At 35.4% G+C, this 27,428-nt stretch overlaps 1 protein-coding gene across 1 annotated transcript in view; it reads left to right on the top strand.

Annotated features, from left to right (window-relative positions):
* The window catches only part of SUPT3H (SPT3 homolog, SAGA and STAGA complex component), a 515,287-nt gene that overhangs the window by 379,918 nt on the left and 107,941 nt on the right, over nucleotides 1-27,428 (top strand). The window contains exons 7-9 of the mRNA XM_003923069.4: nucleotides 6,159-6,234; nucleotides 11,874-11,986; nucleotides 13,107-13,214. Of these exons, the coding sequence (XP_003923118.1) occupies nucleotides 6,159-6,234; nucleotides 11,874-11,986; nucleotides 13,107-13,214 (297 nt within the window). The remainder of the gene's footprint in view (nucleotides 1-6,158; nucleotides 6,235-11,873; nucleotides 11,987-13,106; nucleotides 13,215-27,428) is intronic.

Below are 27,428 nucleotides of genomic sequence, written 5' to 3'. Positions count from 1 at the left end.
GCCATGATGATGTCACTGCACTCCAGTCTGGGTGACAGGGGAAGACCCCGTCTCAAAAAAGAAAATAGCAAAATTTTGAAGTAGAAGTAAGAGCAGATGCTCTCATCTTTGTTTGAAAGTTATGTTCTGTGATTTATGTGTTGCTGAAGAAAATTACATGCCATGTTATCTTGAGAAGCTGCCAAGAGGTATGCCAGCACCTAGCTTCCATAACCTTTAAAAATGCTTCATTGAAAGCACACCAAATTTAAATGGAGCTGCATGCTGCATAAATAATCCAGCCTAACACTTCAAAGTGGTATAGACAGGGCAAATGAGGATTGTGCTTACTGAAAGTATTTTTCAAAGACACAATCAACTTCGCATAAATTGAAGTCAAAACGTTTCACTGAAAATTCAGATTAACAAATATGTACTGAGAGTTTGTTGTATTCACAGTATTGAGCAAACAAATTATAACAGGCACTGTATCTGTAGGGATATTAGCATTTCTGTTTTCATTTAGATAGGATGCAGAAAATGAGTTCATCTGGCATAGAAGTCTGCCTTCTCTGTGTGTTTTACAATAACAAGAAAAAGCTGTAACTTCCTAGCAGTAAGAAGAGCAACTAGGCACAAACTGTTCTGTTGTACCTTTTTAGAAACCTATTTCAATTAGATTTTAAAATACTATTGAGTATTTGGAAAACTTTAGGAATAATTTTTTCACAGGTAGTTTTTCCATATTTGTTCCTATAATACTTAGCTATATTGTAACACTAGTAAGATTTAATTTCAGAAAATCCTCTAAGTATGTTGCATATTTTATAAGTGTTCAAGAATGCTGTTGTTGACACCTAAAGAAACCGGGGAGTGGGTAGAATTGGCATATTAAGCAGGAGACAAACTGGACTTGCAGATACAAGAGTATGACTAATCCAAAGATGACCTTACATTCATGTGGCCGTCGGAGATAGGAGAGCATTGTGTAATTTGAGAATGTTCAGTATGAATAAAAGCCATGATAAATCATCTGTGATTATTCAGTGACTTTTATTTCAGAGATTGGTGTTTTCAATGCCTTTTGCAAGGATATGATGTCTTTTTTAATCTAGTTTCATGACTATATGGAATAGTCAAATGAATTTTTTAACTTTAAAGTAACTCTTTTCAAATTAAGTTTGTGGGCCAGACACAGTGGCTCACGCCTGTCATCCCAACACTTTGGGAGGCCAAGGCAGGCAGATCATGAGGTCAGGAGTTTGAGACCAGCCTGACCAACATGGTGAAACTCTGTCTCTACTACAAATACAAAAATTAGCCAGGCATGGTGGTGCACGCCTATAATCCCAGCTACTCAGGAGGCTGAGGCAGTCTGAGAATCGCTTGAACCTGGGAGGTCGAGTTTGCAGTGAGCCAAAGGATCCTGCCTCTGCACTCTAGCCTGGATGACAGAGCAAAATTCCATCTCAAACAAACAAGCAAAGAGTGTTCATTCTAATATTTAGTCCTAGAGCCTAAAGGGAGTACAATCTTTATTATAGTTAACGTGATGTAGAGTAGTAGCTCTTTTCTGAAAAACTTTGTATGCCTTAGAGTAGGTATTTAGGACCCAAGTTTTACTTCTCGTTTTGCCTCTCTATTAACTGTATGCTTTTAAAGTTTTCCTTAAAATTCTCTAATCAGTGTCCTCAATTGTAAAATGAAACTGATAAAACTATACTGTAAAGGTTATTGTGCTGCTCTCAATAATGAGTAAGCATTATTCTGATCGTGATGTTTTACTAGGCTTGGGATATTGTCCCCTTGAATCTTTTTCCACAGATTTCTTAAAGTACCAGGAACAGAAAAGGACTGCCAATGTATACTTTGGTATGGATCAGAACGGGCGATCTAAATAGAGGCAGAGAAAAAGCTAGAATTGGGGCACCACAGAAAATAAGAGCCACACTTATTTAATAGTTGACCACTGTCTTGATTTTTTTAAATGGATTTTTGTCTTAAAAACTGCCTCATCTCTGTGGGATCCATATAATTGGATTACAATTTGGTCCTAATTCTTACGGTTTCTTTTTTTTTTTTTTTTTTTTTTTTGAGACGGAGTTTCGCTCTCGTTACCCAGGCTGGAGTGCAATGGCACGATCTCGGCTCACCGCAACCTCTGCCTCCTGGGCTCAGGCAATTCTCCTGCCTCAGCCTCCTAAATAGCTGGGATTACAGGCACACGCCACCACACCCAGCTAGTTTTTTGTATTTTTAGTAGAGACGGGGTTTCACTGTGTTGACCAGGATGGTCTCGATCTCTCGACCTCATGATCCACCCGCCTCGGCCTCCCAAAGTGCTGGGATTACAGGCTGAGCCACCGCGCCCGGCCAATTCTTACAGTTTCTAGTCTTAGGCCAGCCACACATATTTAAATGCATTTCTTTTGTCTCAGTCTATCCATTTGTCTGTCCCTTGATTTAGTTAGTTAGGTCCAGACAAATCTAAGCAAACCATTGGGTCAACACTGAGATTCTAGAAGAGAAGTACAGCTCCTCTATTTAAAGAATATACGGTTCATGAAAGTTAGATATTCTCTCCCTTTCTCAGTATTTAAGATGATAGTGGAAGGACAAGAGAGAATATAATCCTCAGGTGATGAATTATTTGGATCATATGGCCAAAATGTGTTCCTTTTTTTGTTTTTTTGAAACAATTCAGGGGGAAGAGAGAGGAATAAACATAAATTAGGTGATAAGCATATCCAAATCACTCATCATCCTCAAAGTCAGTGCATACATGGCTCAAAGAATCTCTGATTTCATGAACTCCCTTGACCGTGCTGTGAATAGTATTCATGTGTTGTGTCATGTAATATTCAGTGTATTAGTACAGTGCTTCCAGTCTTTCTCACATCACGGCACACATAGAAAATGGTAATATTTTTATCACCCACCAAGGTAAATAGACAAGGCAGCTTGTAGCCAGATACCAGCCTAGGGATTCTGCTGCCTCAGCCTTGTTCAGCATCCAGAAAGTGAATGGAATTAGTATCTCTACACACCTGCAATGTGCTTGCACTATCAGATACACTACAGTTTGTACACTCTGCATTAGATTACCCCCAGATTGTACATTCTTTGCTGACCCAGAGCCTTGCTAATTTTTTTTCTTATGAATAGTTCAAGCATATTAGTTGTAGAGGCTACATGACATGTTTTAGTAAGGCAACGTGTGCTATTTAGAGCATCCCAAAGGAAAACATTGGAATAAAAAAGTACCATCAGTTGAAGACAGCTTTTTATAATGAAAATAGGCTGACTTAGGAATTGGGAGTCCTGGGCTTCAATGCTAACTTAGTCACCTTTGACAAATCACTTCTCTGAGCCTCAGTTTCCTTATCTTTGAATTGAAGAAGTTTGAACAAGATAAACTTTAAGCTGCCCTCTATCTCTAAGCCATGATTTTGTATTGTCTATTAGTCTTTGCTGCTGAGTCAGCTGTTTGCATGCAGTGTTTGCTATGTGCTAGCCACAGGATAAATGGCCTCTTATATATGCCCTAGGGTCATCTTTGTGGGGTCCTCAGATCAAAAGTTACTGCTTTGATGCTGGAGGAATTCAAAAAGAAATAGGACACTTAATGAAGAAAAGAGAATAGGCATTGGAGAGGGTATCTGAAAGGAATGAAGCAGGCCATAATAATTTAGTCTTTCAGATGTTTATGGATATCTTTGAAATACTGTGGCTGGCAACTCTGGAAACCTTGACCTCTGAGGGTAAGTGTTCCTAACTCTCATTTCTAGAAACACTTATTGCAGATATGTCAGCTATCCAAGCATATACACAGAGGCCAAATCTTGGTTGTCTGACTTGGTGGGAAAAAAAGTTAGTCTAAAGAATCTCTTTAGGAACTTTCTTTTCCCATAGTTATCCAAGTCCTTTCTGTCTAGCCATATATTGGGTGGAGGAGACTACTAAGCTGAAGAGTAGCAGAGATGATATGTAGGAATGACTGGATAATCATACTTGATCTAGCTCCATTATGGTGACAGTCATTTGCCTTGTATAATAAAAGAGTAGCATTTGTTCATCTGACAAATGTTTATTGCTTATTTGCCATGTGTCAGATATTTTCCTAGGAGCTAGAAATTCAAACTTGAGTGGTTCCTGCTATAGTGAGACAGACAAACAGATATATATACAAACATATGTACATAGATACAAATTAATGATAGTGTTATCAGTCTTGGAGACTTTTTAAAAATAAAAACATTAGTAACTTTTTTATAATGTTGAAAACATATAAATAAACTCTCCCTTTCTTCCTATTTTCATCAGGAAACATTTATTATGGATCAGATACATTAAAAAGAGGAAAAAAAACTAGATCATGCATTTATATTTCAAAACAAATTCCAAGTAAATAAAAATTAATTAAACCAATAATATCTCTTAAGGATACAGGGTGTTTCTTTTTTGTTTGTCTGCTTATTTGTTTTGAGACGGAGTCTTGCTCTGTCACCCAGGCTGGAGTGCAGTGGTGCAATCTCAGTTCACTGCAACCTCCGTCTCCTGGATTCAAGCAATTCTCCTGCCTCAGCCTCCCAAGTAGCTGGGATTACAGGCCTGCGCCACCACGCCCAGCTAATTTTTGTATTTTTAGAAGAGACGAGGTTTCACCATGTTGGCCAGGCTGGTCTCGAACTGCTGACCTCAAGTGATCCATCCCCTTGGCCTCCCAAGTGCTGGGATTACAGGTGTGAACCACTGCACCGGCCAAGATATGGCATTTCTGACACATGAACAAGAAGGTATTTACATACATATATACATATGTGTTTGTGTGTGTGTGTATATATATATATATATATATATAAGATAAATGTATATGTATATATGTGTACATATATAATTTATATTTTTATCTTTATATATATACACATACATATATACCTCATGTATCTATGAAATGTTTGTATGTTCCCATAAAGGATAATTGAACCTAGTTGGTAAATAACCAGAAGAGGCCTGTGTTTGTGCCTGCATATATGTATGTATGTGAGTATGTGGATGTGTAGGAGGTAAGGAATGAAGGAAGGGAGAGAGGGATGGAAAGAAAAAAGGGAAAAGGAAAATAAAGGAAGGGGAAAAACAGTCAGGGGTCTTAGGAGGAACCACTGTAGTGACTAGTAATTTTTACCTTTACTCCCGCTGCCCTAATAGTCTCTGTTAAGCCCCAGTTAGTACACCGTTATTCATTCCGTCAACTGACATATCATTGAAATTGACTACTCACGCAAATAAAAGGAAAAAGAATAATTTCTGTTTCAAAATACAAAAATATCCACAGACAGTAGAAGAAATGACACTTATGTGCTCCATCAACAGTGGTGAAGATAACTTGCTGAAAGTTCTTCCACAACAGAAAAAAAATTTAAATATCCGGAATTTTTTTTTTTCTTCACTGGGCAGAAATTCATTCCAAGAAGTACCAGCCTGTCTCATTTCAAAATGCTCCCCTTACCAAGGAAGTGGAAGTGGTCATAGTCTTTCCCACCAAACTATGGATGAATTATAATTATCCTACCTCTTGTGGGACAGTGAAGCAGCAAACATCTGCTATACTGAATCAAAAACCCCACAAATGAAACTATACCAAACTGTGAATCATACCTGGACTCAGATTAAAGGATCTGTATTGTGTTTACCTTTTTCTTTATTTTCTTGCAATCTAAAATACGGATTTGTCAACTGTAGCCCCAGATTCAAACTGAAAGGGAATATATGGATTTCATTTGCTGATTCTTGTTTGACATTGAAAATCACAGCTTTAAAGCGGATTGACAATAATATTTGTAACTGTTTTTCTTTTCGGTATATTATTCCCTCATCATTTTCTTTTTCTTTAAAAGGATGTTACAAGTTAGAAAATTTAGAAATGAGGTCCTTTAGTTTTAGTATTAGTAACAGAGGAGCAGAAAATAATATTTTAAACTTGATTTCCAAAAGACACCAGCTTCACACCTAGTATTAGTTATTGTAATTTTATGTACTATGATGTGTGTGGTAGTACTAACCTGTTCACCTAGAATAAGAAAAGGAAAATGGTACTTTGATTCTGAGTTTAAGCTGTGAAAACATATACAATAGTTTACTTGCTTTAAAAAACTTCTTTGTGTCTTTTTATCTATTAGAGAGCAGAAAGACAAACTCGAATTATGGATTCAGCTCAATATGCAGAATTCTGTGAAAGTCGACAGTTAAGTTTCTGTAAGTATGCATTTAACTTTGCTTAATTATACACATAAGAGATTTATGTTATAGATGTACTAAAGTATGACAGGATCTGTTTCTTAGAAATTGGTGGATTTAAAATATGTGTAGTTGTAACTGTTATAGAAATAACCTCTGCATTGTGGGGAGCCTACATTCTACTGCTTTGTTTTCTAACTTTTTCATCATATTTACACTAATATTTCTGATTGATTTTGATCCATAATAGACTATAATAGTAGTCATGACATTTAAAGGCTCCCAATATTAATTATAGATTCAAAACTTTTTCTTTATGCTTATTCGTATTACCACAAAGGAACATATCAGTGGTCTCTTCCATTTTTGTCTAACCTCCTACTGTGGCATGTATTCAGTGTTAGCCAAATTTATTAGTACATGCTCTAGTAACACCAGTAACCTCATGGTAAAATTAGCACTTTCACATCACTGCACATCAGCTCATTAAAAGTGTTTAACAACTCATAATAGCGAGCTACAATTGTGTAGCAAAACACCCTTACAGCAAAGTTTCAGTTATGACTAAGGCTCTCGGGGTAAAGGTCAAAGAAGAAAGTGTGATGAAAAGTCCAGTTAAAAATATGACAAAGTAGCACATGACCGTGGTAGAAACAATTATAGAAACAATGATGTCTTTAAATGAAAAGCTATTATGTGGTCACAATAACAGCATATTTGATTTGGAAAAAGAAAGGGAGAGCTTCATTTATAGATTATAAAGTGCAAATAAATGACACATTTCAAATAGTATCCCATGTAAATGTCAGTAAAATATAGGAAAACATGTTTTGGAAGGTTTTTTTTTCTAACTAAATATACTTTCCAATTTGACTAACAACTTGGCATCATACATCTGTGAAGCATTAAGTAAATGGCACTTCAGATCATGGCAATTTCAGCAAATGAAAGGTTTTATATTGTAATTTTTAGGTTTAAAAATGGCATTCAAGTCTTTATAAGTATGAACCTCCAGTTTATAAAGTATCATTTAGTGCAATTGAACTATTTTTTTAAATCATATTTTAAATTTAATTCTCTTAAAGGAACAGACATACTACTTTAACACTAAAACTCCTAGACTTAGAGTCTCCTAATATACCTTCTCTTTGAAAATCAGATTTTCACTTCATGTTTTTTGTTTGTTTGTTTGTTTTGTTTGTTATTATTGGTATTTTGGGCTGGAGTCTCACTTTGTTGCCCGGTCTGCAGTGCAGTGGAGTGATCTCGGCTCACTGCAGCCTCTGCTTCCTGGTTTCAAGTGAGTCTCTTGCCACAGCCTCCCGAGTAGCTGGGACTACAGGCGTGCGTTACCACGCCCAGCTAATTTTTATATTTTTAGTGGAAATGGGTTTCACTATGTTGGCCAGGCTGGTCTTGAACTCCTGACCTCAGGTGATCCACCGCCTCGGCCTCCCAGGGTGTTATGATTACAGGTGTGAGCCATGTCACCTCACTCATGTTTTGTTTTTAACTCAACAATAAACTATAGTAAATTTAAAAATAATATTTTCCCTTTCTGTATAAAAAAAACTACAGTATAAACAGTATATTGTGCTTGGTTTTCTTTAGAGTGGAAGGATTTGGTCATTTATAACTATTTATATGGTGCCCAGAGCTGCTTTATTATCAAATCTTGGTGGGGAATCTGTTTTATATGACAGAATACTGTGGTTCAGAAAGGTTTAATCCACATGGGTCAGCAAATTCAGAAGCTGTTCCTGCACTCGTCAGAGTGTTAGGCCTTTTTCCTTCTTCTCCTTCTAGTAAGTTACCAAGATACAGGAATTGTGGTTCTGCCATATGTATCTTCTTAAGTATTTGATCATAGCCATCCCTGGAATTACAGTACATTTTAAAATAATGAGTCTGTAACCTTATAGGCTGAAGGTAAGCTGTAGCATCAACACACTAATCTAATTTACAATTCAGTCTTTTGTTTTTATATATAAGTCAGAGAGTCATTTCTCTTAAAGTCTTTTAAAATCTGATATTAATATTGACACACAAAGCTCACAGTTATAATTAAAGAATAATTATAATTTAAATCATTAAAATTTATAATTAGAATATATAATTGGTAAATTATTTTCCAGTCTTTTACTTTCAACTTTTTATTTTATGTTTGGTTTTATCCAGATTTTCTTTTTAATCAATCAGAGAGGCTCTGTGTATATTAATTGATTAGTTTAATTTATATGTATTTCCTTACTGATACATTTGGGTTTGTATATGCTGTCTTGTGTTTTAAATTTACTGTGCTTTTAAATTTGTTTTTTCTCCTGGTTTTCTATGTTGTATTAGATTGATTGGTAAAAGTGATAAGTATTTAAACTTTCTGTCTTGGCCTAATTTCATTTTTTCCTGCAGCTCTGTGCATGGTTAAAACACTTATATTTGTCTTAAATAGCTTCATTTTGCCCCTATACTTAAATGATTGTTTAGTTGGGTCGGAAGTTGTAAGCTCGTAGTTACTTACTAAAACATAATTCCCTTGTCGTTTGGCCCCTGTTGTTAGTAGAAGTTTTCTGTCGGTCTGCTTGTTATGTATCTTCCCTGGGGACAAAACTAAGAGAATGAAGATATTGGTTCCAGGTCCCCCATTATATGGGAAAATAAACACACTGGCCAACAGTAGTTGCCCATAAATATGTATAAAGGAAAGGAATAAGGTACTCCTGCTAGGCAAGGTTCTGGGGAAAACCATGCCCTCTGAAGAAGGCTATTTTTAACTAGGATGAAGTTGCAGAGTAGTTTCTTTGAGTGGAATGAGCATTCCAGAGGATCCTAAGGGAAGGATTGGAAGTGGAAAGACTGTTGGGAAGGGATGAGATAGAAATCACCGAATAGTATGTAGGCGTAAGAGAATGGAATATTGCAAGAAACTTAAATGTTGTTAGTGATCATCGATAAGAAAGATAAAAAGTATGTGAGATTAACCTTAAATTTCCTATGAAAATAATCATGTAAAGTTGTTTTTTTAAGTTCAGCACAGGATGAAAATCCAGGTAGTATTAGAAAGCTGATAATCCTAGGACATTTTGACCATTGCTCAGGATTCTATTTAAATTGCTAGCCGATTTCCAGGTTATCCTTTCTCCTGATATATTGGGAAGAGGGGTGAAGGAGAATTTGTTTATTCTGAGGCCGCTCTCACCTCTTGATGAAAACAAACTGTTATAACTAGAGGTATATGTGCCTCTTTTGCTAGAACCAGCAGTACCTTGGAAGGGTCAGACTCTGAAGCCATCCTTCTCCAGGTGACAGGGAAGGAATTAGCTCAAAGAAGCTCCACCTCTTGGTGGAACAGCACTAACCCAAGTGGTTTATGGGACCTCTATGCATGTCTTTTGATGAATAAAAAAGTTTGGGCCCTACTCTTTTATTTTAAAAGTACTTTATTCATTCATTCATTTGTTTCTTCTGAAAATATTTCTTGTGAGTCTGCTAATGCCCAGGCAGTATTCTAGGTGCTAGGGATAAAGTGAGAGATATATGGTCCTTGTCCCTGCATATTCAGTGCTTACAACCTAGCAAGGAAGCTAATTCTGTTGCTTATGTGGATAGATCCGACTGAATATTAATAATGATCCTTTCCCTCACTTTTAAAATCAGCTGTTTAGAGCACAGTCACAAAAATATCTGTTTCTGTCCTAAAGATCTGTCAAGGAGAGAAGTGAATAAAGTACATCTCATTGATCTTGCCAAATTGCTGACTGTTAACTTTAACTTCAGAAGTATTCCGCAGATGATAAACAAGTGTTTGTGAGCTATTGCAGAATACTAGTTAGATGGAATGTTGCATGTCAGAAAGTATTTGGAAGATTTGTTACTTTGGGGAGATAGCTTTAAGGGGGATTATCATAATTCTGCCATATTTGACAGCTTTGGGTATCTGCTTCGATAGCAGTACTTAATGTTTTCTGTGATTTATTTGAAGGAAAACTCTTCTGTATGTGGAATCCTTGAAGATTCTGTATAGAACGATCAAAACATCCTGCTTTGAGTTACTGTTAAGTGTTTTATAGACCTGTGGGGCCACATTAATCAAAAGAATAATCAGTGGATTATAAAAAAAGATCTTGCAAATTTGATAAAATCTTCACTATCAATCTTCCCCTCTAGGTTACTAGTTAAATTAATAAGGTCTAATGAAGTCCCTATATCAAATTAGTCTCTGCTTAGCACTGTAGCAGTGCAGATATTTAACTAAAGGCTACATATGTGCTTAGTTCTGTATATGCTTGGTACTGTTACACGTTCAGAGACATAAGGCATGGTCTTCTCCCACAAAAAAATCTTGTAATATGAATTAAGAAATTATAAACATTTGTGAAAGAAGATCTGATGAGATCAGTGTTCAATAAATGGCTAGAGTGGGGAAGTATACCTTTGGCCTGTATGATCAAGATTCATATGAATGAAGAAGGGTGAAGCGAGTGCATTCCGTGGAAGGAAAGGAGTAGGGGTAGACACACAGAGCATAAGACTCAAGGCCAGGTGATGGCTTAATAGAGAAATATCATAAAGGCTGTTTGGAATCAGGCTGGATGGTTTTGAGAGTCAGGCTTAAGAATTTAGGCATCTTTATAATCAGAAAAAAATGTAACCACAGGCTTAGATTAGACCAGATGTCAGTTTATTTTATTTAATTTTAAATTTACAACCCTGAGCTATTCTAGTAATAGATACTTTTTTAACATATTTATCTCAGTAGGTTTTTGGGGGAACTGATGGTGCTTAGTTACATGACTAAGTTCTTTAGTAGTGATTTCTGTGATTTTGGTGCACCCATCACCCAAGCAGTGTGTACACTGTACCCAGTGTGCCGTCTTTTATCCCTCACCCACTTCCCACCCTTTTCTCTGAGTCCCCAGATTCCACTGTGTCATTCTTATGCCTTTGCATCCTCATAGACTAGCTTCCACTTGCAAGTCAGAGCATACGATATTTAGGTTTCCATCAGGTGAAGGCAGGGTTAGGCATTTCTGAGCTCAGACTTTTCTTGGGCGAGGCTTGCTGTGGCTGCTGTGGGGGATGAGGGTGTGGCTCCTAGACCAATGCAGTTATGTTCCTAAGGGGATTATGGCTGCCTCTGTTGCCTCATGCAGGGATCCAGGGAAGTGGAGGAAAGCAAGCAGCCATAGGCCTCACCCAGCTTCCATGCAGCCCACAGCCCAAAGACGATACTCACTCCCATCATCTCTGCTACCACCGCTTAATGTAAATTAAGGTTACATCAGACAAGTACATTTCTGACACTTGTTGTAACATCAGCTATAGCCAATGGTAAAGATGACACAATGTGAAAAGTATTAAACATTAAATGGTTTTATATGCTATGTCATATAGCATAGTTATAAACTAAAAGATCCAAATGCATAAGAAAGTTGTTTAAAACAACCATTGTGTTGCTTTATAGCTGAGAGTTAAAACTTGGATTTCTTGGGGCCATAGTATCTAGACGTTAATAAAAGTTCAAACACATTGCATTTTATGTGCATTATTTTTTGTATACAGTTCTGAGTATATATATTTTTCATTTTGTGATAGTAATGTGTAGTATTTTAAAACACTTTAAAAATTAAAACGTCTACACTTGTTTTTTTAATGGCTAGCCAAAAAAGCTTCCAAATTCCGAGACTGGTTGGACTGCAGCAGTATGGAGATAAAACCCAATGTCGTCGCTATGGAAATTTTAGCATATTTAGCGTATGAAACTGTGGCACAGGTAAGAATTCTAATCTGTCATATTGGGCCACGCAGGCTGGGTGTTTTTCTTTATCTTTGTCCATGATCAATTATTCTACCTGTTGCTCTAACAGGAATAACAGCCATGAATTCTCTCCTGCGACATTTACATCATTGTCTAAAATTTAGTTAAGTTTTGTGTCTCTACATCCTCAATTCGAGTGGGTGTTTGGATAAAAAAGACAGTTTCTTTTATCCTAATGAGAAATGGAATCCCTGCATACTTTTTCTTGGCATTGAACTCTTTAAGTACACATCTGCCTTATTGAGAGATTATTTTTGAGCTTTAAAAAACACCTTTCTACATATGTGAGCTCTTATGAATGCTTACCAAATTCTGGGTCTGAAATCACTGCCCTCTAAAAGACTTTCTCAAGATGTGGTCTATAGATCACAAGCATCAGCATCTCCTTAGTTCTTGTTTAAAATGCAAACTTTGGCCTGGCGTGGTTGCTCATGCCTTTAATACCAGTATTTTGGGAGGCCAAGGTGGGTGGATCACCTGAGGTCAGGAGTTCAAGACCAGCCTGGTCAACATGGTGAAACCACGTCTCTACTAAAAATACAAAAAAAAAAAAAAAAAAAAAAAAGAAAAAGAAAAAAAGAAAATTAGCCAGGGGTGTTGGCGGGCACCTGTAGTCCCAGCTATTCTGGGAGGCTGAGGCAGGAGAATTGCTTGAATGCGGGAGGCAGAGGTTACAGTGAGCCAAGATCGTGTTATTGCACTCCAATCTGGGCAACAAGAGCAAAACTCTGTTTCAAAAAAAATAAAATAAAATAAAATGCAAATTCCTAGACTATACACTTAAAACAGACCTACTGAATTAAAATCTCCGGACTTACAGCACAGAAATCTGCCCTAGTGATTATGAAATAAATTTTGAGAACTACTCTCCTATAAGGTCAGAATATTTCATGTGTATTCATGACTAGGTCCATTCACCAGTCAATGAAAGTGTGTGCTCCTGTCTACAATATAGATTATTAGGCACAGGATTATCAGTAACATTTAGAATGTATTGCCTTTAGGTTTGCCACTTCAGTGGCTTTCATGATTATTTCTAGCCATGTGACTTCATTTCATTGTTCTGGTCTTCTAGTTAGTGGATCTGGCTCTTCTTGTGAGGCAAGACATGGTAACTAAGGCAGGGGACCCCTTCAGCCATGCCATTTCTGCAACCTTCATTCAGTATCACAACTCTGCTGAGGTAAGTACAAAAAAAAAAATCTGTCTTTAACACGTGTGAATTTTGTCACAAATCTGGTATTTACATTAGCAGTTATTTTAAAAAGATTATGCAGGAATGAATAGCCTTCAAAGAATCTTAATACATTAAATATTCAAATAAGTATTTAACTGAGAACCTACTATGTGCGAGGCCCTGACAGTCCACTTAAGACAATGATTTTTTCACTTTTTCTTGCTTCGCTTAGCTTTCCTAACCCATCAATGAAAGGGGTGGTTACAGGGCATTTCTTATTTCCATGGGAGATGAAAAACTGGTTTAGTTAATGTTGGAAAAGTCATTTATTTCTTTGTACCTCAAAAGATAAGAGTGTTATTATTCACATCACATAATTATTCCTGGAATGTATTGATGTCTTTTCATTTCAATTATTGATTCATCTGTAAACATGATTTAAAGAACCTTGTCTTCATTGATCTTCAGTTTTTACATTGCCCTTGCTATGTGAAATTATATTCCTTTCTGATCTGGTTTTGCTACAGGAACTGTAAAGCTTTCTTGCCAGTTTTAAGGCTTTGTATAAGAACTGTGCACCACTGTTAGCATACAGAATATCCTCTGTAAACAGCATCTACCTAAAAACCAGCCATGTATTACAATATGTTGAATATATTTGCCAATATTTGACTCTTTTCACTAACAAAAACAGCAGTTTCACACAATTCAATCTAATATCCATAGATAAGACAACAAGAAGATTAAGTTAGCATCTACATGTAGAATTGTGAAGTAAGTTTTGGATCAAGTTGGTTGAAATGTATAACCTGAAAATGGCTAAGCTCTATACCTTAATTTACACAGTTCTACTCCTTGTTAATATCTATAGGAAAGGATGGTGGTTCAAATCAGCTCTAAGAAGTAGTTGTAATATTTTTTAGGTCACAGGCCCCTTTGAGAATCTGATGAAAACCATAAACCCTTTTTCTATAAACACATTCACAAATTTTGCCTACAGTTTCAGGTTGTTCAGAGACATTCTGAAGCCATTCTGTGGATCCAAGGGATCTATGAACCCTGTGGTCCCTAGGATTAAGTTTCTCTACTCTAGGATACTTAGAAAATATGTTCAGATATATGCCTATATAGCATATATTACAAAAGGACAATTTAACATTTTTTATGCCCCTTGGAAAATCAAGTTGGCTTGGAAACCTAATAGGGATTAAAATGTTTATGCCCATTAAAAATCCATTTTTTCTTAGAAAAGATCACACATCATTATTAGTCAACATACAAAGTCCCTAAAGCTTACTTAGTTGATTAATCACTATTTGTTTTCTTTATGTTACAAACCCAAATTATGATGTCAAAGAACACCCTTTAAAGTGTCTTTGATGCATGTTCACTTTATGAATATGTATATAAGTATGCTTTCCATTAACTTCAGACAAATTTGTTGTAACATTTCTAATTGAGGAAATCTACTGTGAACGTAACAAGCCTAGTTTTCTTTTAACATTCAAGTGATTACTTGCATGCCTAGGAAAACCCTTTATTTCCCCTCTTTTCTTGGTTCTCCAGGGTGGCCAAGCTGCCCTGGGCAACTGCTCAGCAACCACAGCCGCTGTTCCCAGCTACCCAGCAGTTGAGAGGAATATCCCATATGTACTGGATTTCCTGGGCTCTCTGGGAGGTGGGAACATGAGTGTCAGAAAGCCTCCTGACAAAATATGTTAATATAAGCCTCAAGCTTTTTGCTGGCTGGCAGACACCACTCCTCTCCTGTGACTGGTAGTGCAGATGAATATTCAGAGACTGGAAGTCTTCCTTCCTGCCGTTTATCACCTGACAAAATCAGCAACCAACATCAAGGGCCTGTACATCAAGTACTATACCAAACTGAGTCCAAAGCGGGGCTCTGGAGACTGATGTGATCCGTGTTCAGGGAGACAGAACATTTTGTAAAACAAATAAGCAAATAAATGAACAAACAATTTAAGATGACATACACTAGTTTTCAAATGAGTGACTCAGACAGAAAGTACAGAAGTTAAAAAAAAAAAAACCCTCTAGTTATATTCAAGGACTTTAAAGAGAAAGCTGAGTGTTAAAGGAAAAAATAGGACTATGATTATGATAATACTCTAGGACTCAAAGGCAGCAGAAGTACCATTGTACAAGGGAGAAAAAACACTGTTCAAAATATTCAGGGATTAAGGTCTATTAAAGAGGAATCATTGACAGTTGGATTAGAAAAGTAGACTCCTATTATATAGAGTTTTAGACTTCTAGAGTTAGAGAGGAATGGTTGATAGTTTCTTGGCTGTAGGGTGATGAGTTCAAAAGGGTGTTTTTAAGATCCAAATGGTAGTGTCATGTACAATGGATTAGAATTGGAAAACTCAAGATGCAGGGTTAATACACAGTACATTGTATTTTAAGGGGTATCATTCTTGAGCACTAATCATGTAAGGAACTGGACTGGTTACGCTTAAGTTCTTACTGGATTAGCAAGTTTAACATTAATTGAAGTTAACTTTCTAGAGTTTCTATGTTGCCCAGGCTGAAGTGCCGTGGCTGTTCACAGGCATGTTCATAGTGCACTACAGCCTTGATCGGCCTCAAGCTATCTCTCTGCCTCAGCCTCCCATGTAGCTGGGACTATAGGCGTACCACTATGCTCAGCTATTTTTTTTTAAATACATTATGAAGAATTGTGGGCCAGTAGTGCAATTGGTATGATTGACAATGAGAAAAATGTAGATTAATAATACCTTACTTTAGAGTGATTTTGAGATTTCTATTTGCCTGTGAATTTCTTAAGAGCCAATATTGTGATGTGACTGATTAGGAATTTTTTTTAGTATTAATGCATCATCCTATAGATTGGACGTTGACACAGTGAAGCATGTCTAAAGGAGAGTAATGGGAGAGGGGGCAGGTGTGTGGAAGGAACTGAAAAACATTTCTCGTAATAACTGCTGGGATGAACTTGAGGTGTTTGACCATTAAAGAAAAGAGGCTGTGAAATATAAGTCTTCAATATTTGAAGTATTTCTACATAAAAGATAGAACAGACTTGAATGAACATACCAGTTTATACATTCTCATTTTGGTGAATATCTGGACTGTCACCAGTTTCTGAGGTATTATGAATAAACCTGCTGTGAATATTATTGAACAAGTCTGTTAGGATAAATGCTTTCATTTTTCTTATAGATGGCAGTGAATAAAATTGTTGGGTCATAGAGTTAGGCATGTGTTTGGTAGTTAGAGAAACCATAAGACTTTTTTTTTTTTTTAAACCAAAGAAGTTGTAGCATTTTATACTTCCACTAACAGTGTATTAGAGTTCCAGTTGCTCCACACCCTCATCAGCATTTGGCATTGTCATTTTTACTTTTAGCCATTCTGGTGTATATTTTCTGATAACAGTTTGAGTGTGTATTTCTCTGATGACTGATAATGTTGACCACTTTGTAATGTACTGATTGGCCATTTATGTGTCTTACTCTGAAAAGTGTCTCTTCAAATCCTTTACCCAATTTTTTTTGCATGTAGAAGTGCTGACTTTTTTTTTTTTACCAGTTCATTGTTCTTTACATATCTTGTGATAACAATCCTTTCTCAAACACATATTTTTCACGTTTTCCTCTCAGTTTGTGGCTTACCTGTTCATTGTCTTAGCAGTATCTTTTAATGAGAAATTTTAAATTTCTGATGAAATCTAATTTATCCAAATTTTTTCTTTTATGTTTATTGCCTTTCCGTGTCCTAAGAAACCTTTGGCTACTCCCAAGTCATCATGATATTGCCTTGTGTTTTCTACTAGAAGCTTTATCATTTTAATTTTTATATTTAGTTCTATTTATCTGGTCAAATTAAATTCCATTTATTGTATGAGTTGAAGCCAACTTCAGTTTTTACTTACTGATATCTAGTTATTACAGAACTATTTGTTGAAAGACTCTCTTTTCTCCCATTGGATTGCTTGAACAATATATCTATATGGATTTATTTCTGGAGTTTCTTTAGTGTTTATTTGATTATAATGTAAGTCTTCAAACTCCGTTTTTTTTAAGCTTAATATAGATATGCTGTGTTCTTTGCATTTCTGTATAAATTTTAGAATCAACTTTTAGTTACTCCCAAAGAAAGCAAAAGGAAAAAGAAAAGCCGGGTGGGATTTTGAAGGGGATTAGGTTGAATGCTTACATCAGTTTGGGAAATGTTTCAGCAATACTAAATCTCACAATCCATGAACATGGATTTTCTATTTTTTATCTTTATGAAATATCTCTTTTTCTTACTGAAAATGCTTCACATTATAAAGTCTGTTTATATGATTGATTTAGACATTCCAGCCTTGTTGTGATTACTGTTTAATAATATGTATTTTTCTATCCATTTCCTTTCAGTGTATTTGTATGTTTCTGCAGGCATACTTCAGAGATATTGCAGGTCTGTTTCCATGCTGCCATTTTGAAGTGAATATTGCAATAAAGCGAGTCACACAAATTTTTTCATTTCCTGGTGCATATAAAAATTATGTTTATACTATACTGTAGTCTATAAGTCTGCAATGGCATTCTGTCTAAAAAATGTACATACCTGAATTTTAAAATATTTTATTACTTTAAAAATGTTGATTGTTATCTGAATCTTTAGCAAGTCATAATCTTTTTGCTGGTGGAGGGTTTTCTCTCCATGTTAATGGCTACTGATTGATCAGGGTGGTGGTTGCTGAAGTTTGGGGTAGCTCTGGCAATATCTTAAAACAAGACAACAGAAGTTTGCCACATTAATTGACTCTTCCTTTCTAGAAAGATTTCTGTGTAGCGTGTGATGCTGTTTGATAGCATTTACCTATAGCAGTACTTCTTTCATAATTGGAGTCAGTTCTCTCAAACCCTGACACTGCTTTATCAACTAAGTTTATGGAACTAAGTCTAAGTCCTTTGTAGTTATTTTTTTTAAATGTTTATAGCATCTTTACCAGATACAGTCATCATCTCAAGAAACCACTTTCTTGGCTCATCCGTAAGAAACAACTCTTATCCATTCATGTTTTGTCATGTGATTGCAGCAGTTCAGTCACATCTTCAGGGTCCACTTGTAGTTCTCTTGCTATTTATACCACATCTGCAGTTATCTTCTCCACTGAAGTCTTGATACCTCAAAGTCATTCATGAGAGCTGGAATCAATTTCTTCCAAATTCCTGTTAATGTTGATATTTTGACTTCTTAACATGAAATACAGATGTTCTTAATAGCATCTGGAATAACGAATCCTTTCCAGAAGATTTTCATTTACTTTGCTCACATCCATCAGAGGAATCACCATCTATGGCAGCAATAGTCTTATGAAACATATTTCTTAAGTGATAGAATTGAAAGTTGAAATTATTCCTTGAACCATGTGCTGAAGTATGGATTTTGTGTTAGCAGTCATGAAGACAATGTTGTTCTTTTTGTTCTTCTCCATCAGAGCTCTTGGGTGACCAGATACATTGTCAGTAAACAGTAATTATTTTGAAAGGAATCTTTTTTTCTGAGCAGTAGGTCTCAACACTGGGCTTAAAATATTCATTCAATAAACCATTTTATAAACAGATGTGCTGTCATCTAGGCTTTGTTGTTCCATTTATAAAGCATAAGAGTAGATTTAGCGTAATTCTTCAGGATCCTGATTTTCAGAATGATACATGAACACTAGCTAAAACTTAAAATCACCAGCTGCATGAGCCCCTAACAAGAGAATCGGCTTTGAAGCTTTTAAGCAAGGCACTGATTTCTTCTCTCTAGCTATGAATGTCCATCATGGCATATTTTTCTAATAGACATTTCATCTACAATGAAAATTTGTTATTACATATAGCCATCTTCATCATCAGTCTTAGCTAAATCTTCAGGATAACTTGCTACAGCTTCTACATCATCATTTGCTGCTTTACCTTGCACTTTTATGTTATAGAAATGGCTTCTTTGCTAAACCTTATGAGCCAGACTCTGGTAACCTCTGACTTTTCTTTTACATCTTCCTCATCTCTCTCGGCCTTCTTAGAATTAAAGAGAGTTAGCACCTTGCTCTGGATTAGGCTTTGGCTTGAGAATATGTCATGGCTAGTTTGATCTTCTGTTCATCCCACTGAAACATTTTCCTTATCAGCAATAAGGCTGTTTGACCTTCTTCTCGTTTGTGTGTTCAGTGGAGCAGCACTTTTAATTTTCTTCGAGAACTTTGCCTTGGCACTCACAGCTTGGCTATTTGGGGCAAGAGGGCTAGCTTTTATCCTGTCTTGGTTTTCAGCATGCTTCCTTCACTAAGATTAATCATTTGTAGCCTTTGATTTAAAGTGAGAGATATGCAACTAACTCTTTCTTATATTTGAAATGCTTAGAGGCCATTGTAGGTTATTAATTGGCCTAATTTCAGTATTGTGTCTCAGGGAATAGGGAAGCCTGAGAGGAGGCAGAAAGATGGAGTAATGACTAGTCAGTGTAGTAGTCAGAACAAACACATTTATTAAATTTGCTATCTCATATGAATACAGTTCATGGTACCTCAAGACAATTACAATAGTAATACCGAAGATCACAGATCACCATAAGAGATAAACTAATAATGAAACATTTGAAATACTGTAAAAAGTACCAAAATATGACACAGAGACATAAAGTTGGATACATGCATTTGGAAAAATGGCACTGATAGACTGGCTTCATTTTGGATTACCACAAACCTTAAATTTGCAAAACATGTAACATCTCTGAAGCACAATAAAGCAAAACGCAATAAAGTGAGGTGTGCCTGTGTGGAAAGATAAACATAATATATTTAAAGTGCATCTCTTACAGTCAGCAAATGATTGGGTCTTGCTTCATTATTCTTCCTTTCTATCTTTTTTTTTTTTTTTTTTAAAAAGATGGGGTCTTGCTTTGTCTCCCAGACTGGAGTATAGTGGCATGATTATAGCCCACTGCAGCCTGAATCTTCCAGGCCCAAGCAATCCTCCCAACCTCAGCCTCCTGAGTAGCTGGGACTACAGGCATGTACCACCATGCCTGGAGACAGGGTTTCACCATGTTGCCTGGGCTACTCTCAAATTCCTAGACTTAAGCAGTCTACCTACCTCAGCCTCCCAAAGTGCTGGGATTATAGGCATGAGCCACTGTGCCCTCCTTTCATCTGTATCTTTTAATTGTAGTTGATGATTGCGTGATATTTGATGTATTAATCACATGGTTGGATATAGGGTAACTTTTCCTATTTGTTTTCTGCTTATTTTCTCTATTATTGTTTATCTGTTTCTCTTGCCTGTCTTCCTTTGAGTTAATTGTGTGCTTTTTTATAAAACTTCTTTTAATTTATATATTGATTTCTTTATGATATCTTTTCACATCCTTTTTTTCAGTAGTCATGGTAAGGAATTACAGTGTACATCCTTAAATGTTCAGAGTACTTGGGAGTTATTACACTACTTAACTCACATAAAATATAAGACTCTTGTATATATATAAGTCCAAGTCCTTTATATTATAATTTTCATGCATACATCTAAATAAATATTATAAGCCACATAATTTTTGCCCTAAATAATCTAGTGTGTTTTAATGAAACTAGGAGAAAAGATAGAGCTTCACTTGATCTTAGCCAAAAGTAAAGCAATTTAAAAAATAGAGCTTACTATTTGCTATTTCCATTGTTCTTTATTTCTCTTTCAATATTAGAGTTTTCTTGTAACATTTTTTTTTTCTGTTCTGCTAAATTTTGTTTAACATTTGTTGTAGTGTAAGTTAGCTAGTGATGGTTATCTTAGCTTTGATACTTCTGAAAACGTCTTTACTTTTTCTTCATTCTTGGATAATATTTCACTAGATAGAGAATTCTGTGTCAAAAGTTTCATTTTTCAGTATTTCAATGATGTCATTCTACTGTTTTCTCTATTGTTTTTAATCATAAGTCAGTCAATTTCTATTATTGTTTCCCTATACCTAATAATTGTTTTCTCTGTATACTTGCAGAATTGTATTATCCCTTTTGAAGTTCAGCACTTTAATCATGATGTTCATAGACATGGTTTTCTTTGCATTTATCCTGCTGAAAATTCACTGAAATTCTTGAATCTTGAATCTCTTGAATCAAGGACAGGGTACATCTTTAACCAAATTGGGGTACTTTTTAGCAGCTATTTCTTCAGACTTTTTTCTGCCGTATTCCCTCTCCACTTCTGAAACTCCAAGTACATTGTATTAATTACTTTGATATTATTCCATAGCTACCTCAGGTGCTTTTTAATTCCTCTTTTAATATTTTCTCTCTCTTCTTCAAATTGGATAAATTCTGTTGAACTTTATCTTCTATACATTTCTTTCTGTCGGCTCTAATCTACTGTGATACCCATCTAGTAATATTTTATTTCTCATTTTATTTTATACTTCTAGAATTTCTATTCGATTTTTTTATGGTTTCCATTTATCTGTCATTATTTTTATTTATCCATTTGTTACAAGTGTATTTTATTTTGTGCTTTTAAGCATGGTTAGAATTGCTGTTTTAAAATTCTTGGTTGCAAAATTAAATATGTGAATTTTCTTGGTCTCTGCTGAATATAAGTCACACTTTCTTGAGTTTTTGCATGTCTAATAATTTTGAATTATATAGTGAACATTGTGAATAATACGTCCTAGGCATTTTGGGATTCTGTTATATTGCTATGAATATATTGTTATTATGGTGGTGGTAGTAGTGGTGTTGGTGTATATGTTCAGCAGGGAAGTTACTTTTCTAGACTCACCTGTAAACTTTGAACTCCTCTTCAGTGACAGCACCTAAAATGTTATTTCTTTTTGCTTTAGTGGGATTTCATGCCTTTCATTCCATACAAGAAGAACTTAGGGGTTACTAAAAGATTTGAGGAAAGCCATACACAATGGCGCTTGTTATTTCAGCTACTCGGGAGGCTGAGATAGGAAGATCACTTTAGCCTAGGAATTTGAGACTAGACTGGGCATAGTAACAACCCCCCCCCAAAAAAAGGTTTGTGTAAAATTTGTACACTGAATTTGGGGCTCCCCCTCTTTCTATTCTGTCCCTTTGGGGATTTCCTTTCTTGCTCTGCACCTACTGTGGTTGCCCAAACTCTGGCATCTCGTTCATCGAGGATCTAAGATTATATTTTAGCCACTCCTCTACCCACTGAATCCCGCCCTTAGGCTAAAACTTACAAGACAGGAAATCCACCCACTGACATTCCCTTCTAAAAGTAGATACTACCTTTTCCAGTTTCAGTCTGGTTTTGATCAGTCTTCAGTGCTTTCATATACTTGTTTTTTTTTTTTTTAATCTGTTCAAAGCTTATAAGAATTTCAGCTATTGTACTCTCCAGCTCATTCAGTAGCTAAAACTGTGGTAACAAAATGTTACCTAAAAGACCTCTTCAGTTAATTTGATTCACAAAGTATATGAGAAAGAGTTGTAATTAACCTAGTGATAATGTATACGTAAATTAGTTTTTTATAAGGTTTTAGAAAGTCTTGACATTTTTCTCTGTATATTTAAACATTTCTCTCCTGATCTTGTTGAAAACTATTAAATTGGAGTTACTTTACAACAGAAGTTTCCCTGAGGAAAGTATTACTCCCGTCTATGTCTGTATTCTCTTGAATTTGAAATTAGTGGCATTGTCATTCATAATGTTCCACTTTAGAAGCTTTAATTATTTTTCTATTCATTCATAAACTTCTTTCTGTATTCAGACTTTTGCTACATTTTGAGTTTTACACTCTGCAAACTTCAGCTGTGATGGTATAATGTTTCAAGTCATCCTGCATAAAATAGTAAAATCACTACACTGACTATGTGTATTCCAAGCCAAGAGATTTGATGTATGGTTATATCTGTAATACTGTTGTACCCTTGGACATGTCCCTTGTTTTCACTCTTCCATCTATAAAATTGGTTAGGAGTTGGAAACATTTAGAATAGGCCATTATTATGTCTCTTCCAGAGATAATAATATATGAATCCTTGAATTTAGTGAACCTCTATTATTTTTTTCCTTAAATAACTTTTCTGGTTTTAATTAAAGAAAACCTTTTTTAGTTATCTATAAAGAAAACCCCATCAGGCTAACAGCAAACCTTATAGGATAGAAAATAATGGGGTAGCATTTTCAAAGTACTGAAAGAAGAAAAATCTGTCAGCCAAGAATTTTGTATATAGTAAGATTAAGCTTCATAAATGAAGGAGAAATAGCTTTTCCCAGATAAGCAAACACTGAGGGACTTATCACACTAGTCTGACCTCACATAAAATGTTCAAAGAAGTCCTAAACATGGAAACAAAAGGTTAATATTCACCATCATGCAAAGACACAAAAGTATAAAATTCACAGGTCTTATAAAATATCACATAAAGGAGGAAGAGACAGGAATCAAATGACAATTTGGCAGAATTCCATTAAACCACAGGGAAAAAAAGCAAAGAACTTATCTAACAACTAGAAAATAATACAATATGACAGGAGCAAAACCTCACATATCAATATTAACCTTGACATAAATGGATTAAATGTTCCACTTAAAAAACGTAGATTAGTAGAATGGATAGGAAAGAAACACATGATTTAATGATATGTTGCTTACAAGAAACTCACTATACCTATAAAGACATATATGGACTGAAAGTGAAAGGGAAGAAGAAGATATTTCATGCAGATAGAAAGCAAAAGTGGGCAGCAGTAGTTGTACTTAGAAAAGAAAGACTTTATATCAAAAATAGGAAAAAAGACAAAGAAGATCATTGCATAATAATAAGGGAATCAATTCAGCAAGAGTCTATAACAATTCTTAGTATATATCTACCCAATACTGGAAGACTCATATTCATGAAATAAATATTACTAGACCTAAACAAATATAACTAGACCTATTACTAGACCTAAAGAGATAAACAGCAATACAGTAATAATGGGCAACTTCAACACCGTGCTGACAGCTTTAGTCAAATGATTGAGACAGAAAGTCAACAAAGATATATTTGACTTAGATTGGACTTTAGACCAAAGGGACTTCAACAATCATTTACAGAATATTCTACACCTACAGAATATGCATTCTTCTTATTAGCACATGGAACATTTGCCAAGATAGATATCACATGTTAGGCCACAAAACAAGTCTTAACAGATTTTTAAAATCAAGTATCTTCTCAGACCACAGTAGAAGAAAACTGTAACCAGTAACAAGAGGAACTTCAGAAAGCATACAGATACATGAAAATTAAACAACATGCTCTGGAATGATTGTGGGATTAATGAAGAAATTAAGACAGAGGTTAAAATATTTTTTGTAACAAATGAAAATGGAAACACTGCACACCAAAATCTGTGGTATACAGCAAAAGCAGTGCTTAAGGGAAGTTTGTGGCATTAAATGCCTATATAACAAAAAAGAAGAAAAATCCCAAAGTAATGACCTATCATTCTGTCCCAAGGAATTAGAAAAGCAAGAAAATGCCAAACTCAAAATTATCAGAAGAATAGAAATAACAAAGATCTGAGCTGAGCTAAATTAAAAAAAAAATTACAAAAGATCAAGGAAGTTAACGTTCTTCAAAAAGATAAACAAAATTGGTAAATTGCTAGCTAGACTAACCAGGAGGAGAGAAGATTCAAATAAACAAAAACAGAAATGAAAAAGGAGATATTACAACTGATACCACAAACATACAAAAGATTGTCAGAGACTATTATGAACAATCATACACTCACAAACTAGAAAACCTGGAAGAAATGGATAAATTCCTAGAAATATACAACCTCCCAAGATTGAAGTGAGAAGAAATAGAAATCCTCAATAAACCAACAACAAGTAGCAAGATTGAATCAGTAATTTAAAAATCTCCTAACAGCAACAACCCAAAAAAAAAAGCTCAGGAATAGATAGATTCAAAGCCAAATGTGTGCAAAGAATTAATACCAGTCCTCCTGAACTATAGACCAGTATCCCTGATGAACACAGACACCAAAATCTTCAACAAAACATTAACAAGCCAAATCTAATAGCATGTCCAAAAGATAATTACCATGATCGAGTAAGTTTTATACCAGGGATGCAAGGATGGTTCAACATACACAAATCAATAAATGCAATACATTACATAAACAGAATGAAGGACAAAAATCATGATTATCTCAATAGGTACAGAAAAAGCATTTGATAAAATTCAACATCCCTGCAAACAGCAAACTAGGCATAAAATGATATACCTCACAAAAATAAAGGATCTATACTACAATCCACAGCCAACATCATACTGAAGGGGAAAAAGTTGAAAGCGTTCCCTCAAAGAACTGTAACAAGACAATGATGCCCACTTTAACCACTCCTATCAACATAGTACTGGAAGTCCTACAGTAAAGCAGGAGAAAGAAATAAAAGTTCTCCAAATTGGAAGAGAAGAAGTAAAATTATCCCTGTTCACTGAAGATATGATCTTATATCTAGAAAAACCTAAAGGTTCCACCAAAACCCTCAGATTTGATAAATGAATTCAAAGTTTGAATATGCAAAATCACTGTACAAAAATCAGTAGTATTTCTGTTCACCAGTAATCTAGCTGAGAAAGAAATCAAGATGGCAATCCCATTTAAAATACTACAAAGAAAATAACAAAATATCTAGTAATATTTAACCAGTGAGTGAAAGATCTCTACAAAGAAAACTATCAACCAGCAATGACATTAATTATAGAGGATACTGACAAATGGAAAACCATCCCATGTTTATGAATCAGAAGAATTAATATCATTAAAGTGATTATACTGCCCAAAGCATTGTACAGATCCATTGCAATCTCTGTCAAAATACCAACCCCATATTTTACAGAATTAGAAAAAAAAATCCCAAAATTTATATGAAACAAAAAAAGTATCCAAATAGGCAAAGCAATCTTAAGCAAAAACAACAAAGCTGAAGGCATTACATTTCCTGACTTCAGGTTGTGCTATGAGGCCATAGTAGCAAAACAGCATGGTACTGATATAAAAATAGACACATAGATCAATGGAAGAGAGTAGGTAAACCAGAAATAAAACCATATGTTTACAGCCAACTAGTCTTTGCCTAAGTTAACAAGAACATACAATGGGCAAAGGACACCCTCTTCAGTAAATGGAGCTGGAAAAGTTGGATCAGCATATGCAGAAGAATGAAACTGGACCCCTATCTCTCACCATAAAAAATCATCTCAGGATGGAATAAAGACTTAAAGGTAAGATCTGAAACTATAAAAAATACTCAAAGTAAATCTGGGGAAAACTCTTCTGGACATTGGTCTAGGTGAAGAATTCATGACTAAGCCTGCAAAATCACAGGTTAAAAAGAAAATTAAGACAGTGGGACTTAACTAAAAAGCTTCTGCATGCCAAAAGAAAGAAGACAGTGACAGGAGGCTGAGGCAGGAGAATTGCTTGGACCCAGGAAGCAGAGGTTGCAGTGAGCTGCGATTACACCACAGCACTCCAGCCTGGGCTACAGAGTGAGAATTCATCTCAAAAAAAATAATGAGCAGAGAACCTGCAGAATGGGAGAAAACATTTGCAAATTATGCATTCAACAGTGGACTGATAAGAAAAACTCAAACAGCTAAACAACAAGAACAAAAAGAAAACCAAGTAATCTTACTAAAAACTAGTCAAAGGACATGAATAGGCATTTTTTAAAATAAGACATACCAATGGCCAACAGGCACTATAAAGAAATGCTCAACATCACTTATTGTCAGAGAAATGCAAATTAAAACCACAATGAGTTATCATTGTACACCAGTCAGAATGCCTATTATTTAAAAAATAATAATAAATAACATGGGTGAGAATATGGAGAAAAGGGAACTCATGTACACTGTTGTTGGGAATGTAAATTAGTGCAACTTCTACAGAAAACAGTAGGATACTTTTTTTTTTGAGATGGTGTCTGGTTCTGTCACCCAGGTTGGAGTGCAGTGGCGTGATCTAAGCTCACTGCAACCTCCGTGTACCGGGTTCAAGTGATTCTTTTGCCTCAGCCTCCCGAGTAGCTGGGATTATAGGCAAACGCCACCACACCCAGCTAATTTTTTTACATTTTTAGTAGAGATGGGGTTTCGCTATGTTGGCCAGGCTGGTCTTTCCCAAAAAAAGAAAAAGGAATGAAATGGTATGTTTTTACAGCAACATGGATGGAAGTAGA

Source organism: Saimiri boliviensis, chromosome 4, assembly GCF_048565385.1.
Source record: "Saimiri boliviensis isolate mSaiBol1 chromosome 4, mSaiBol1.pri, whole genome shotgun sequence".
Taxonomy (NCBI): domain Eukaryota; kingdom Metazoa; phylum Chordata; class Mammalia; order Primates; family Cebidae; genus Saimiri; species Saimiri boliviensis.
The sequence above is the reverse complement of the archived record's forward strand: the minus strand, read 5'-3'. Positions and strand labels throughout refer to the sequence as shown.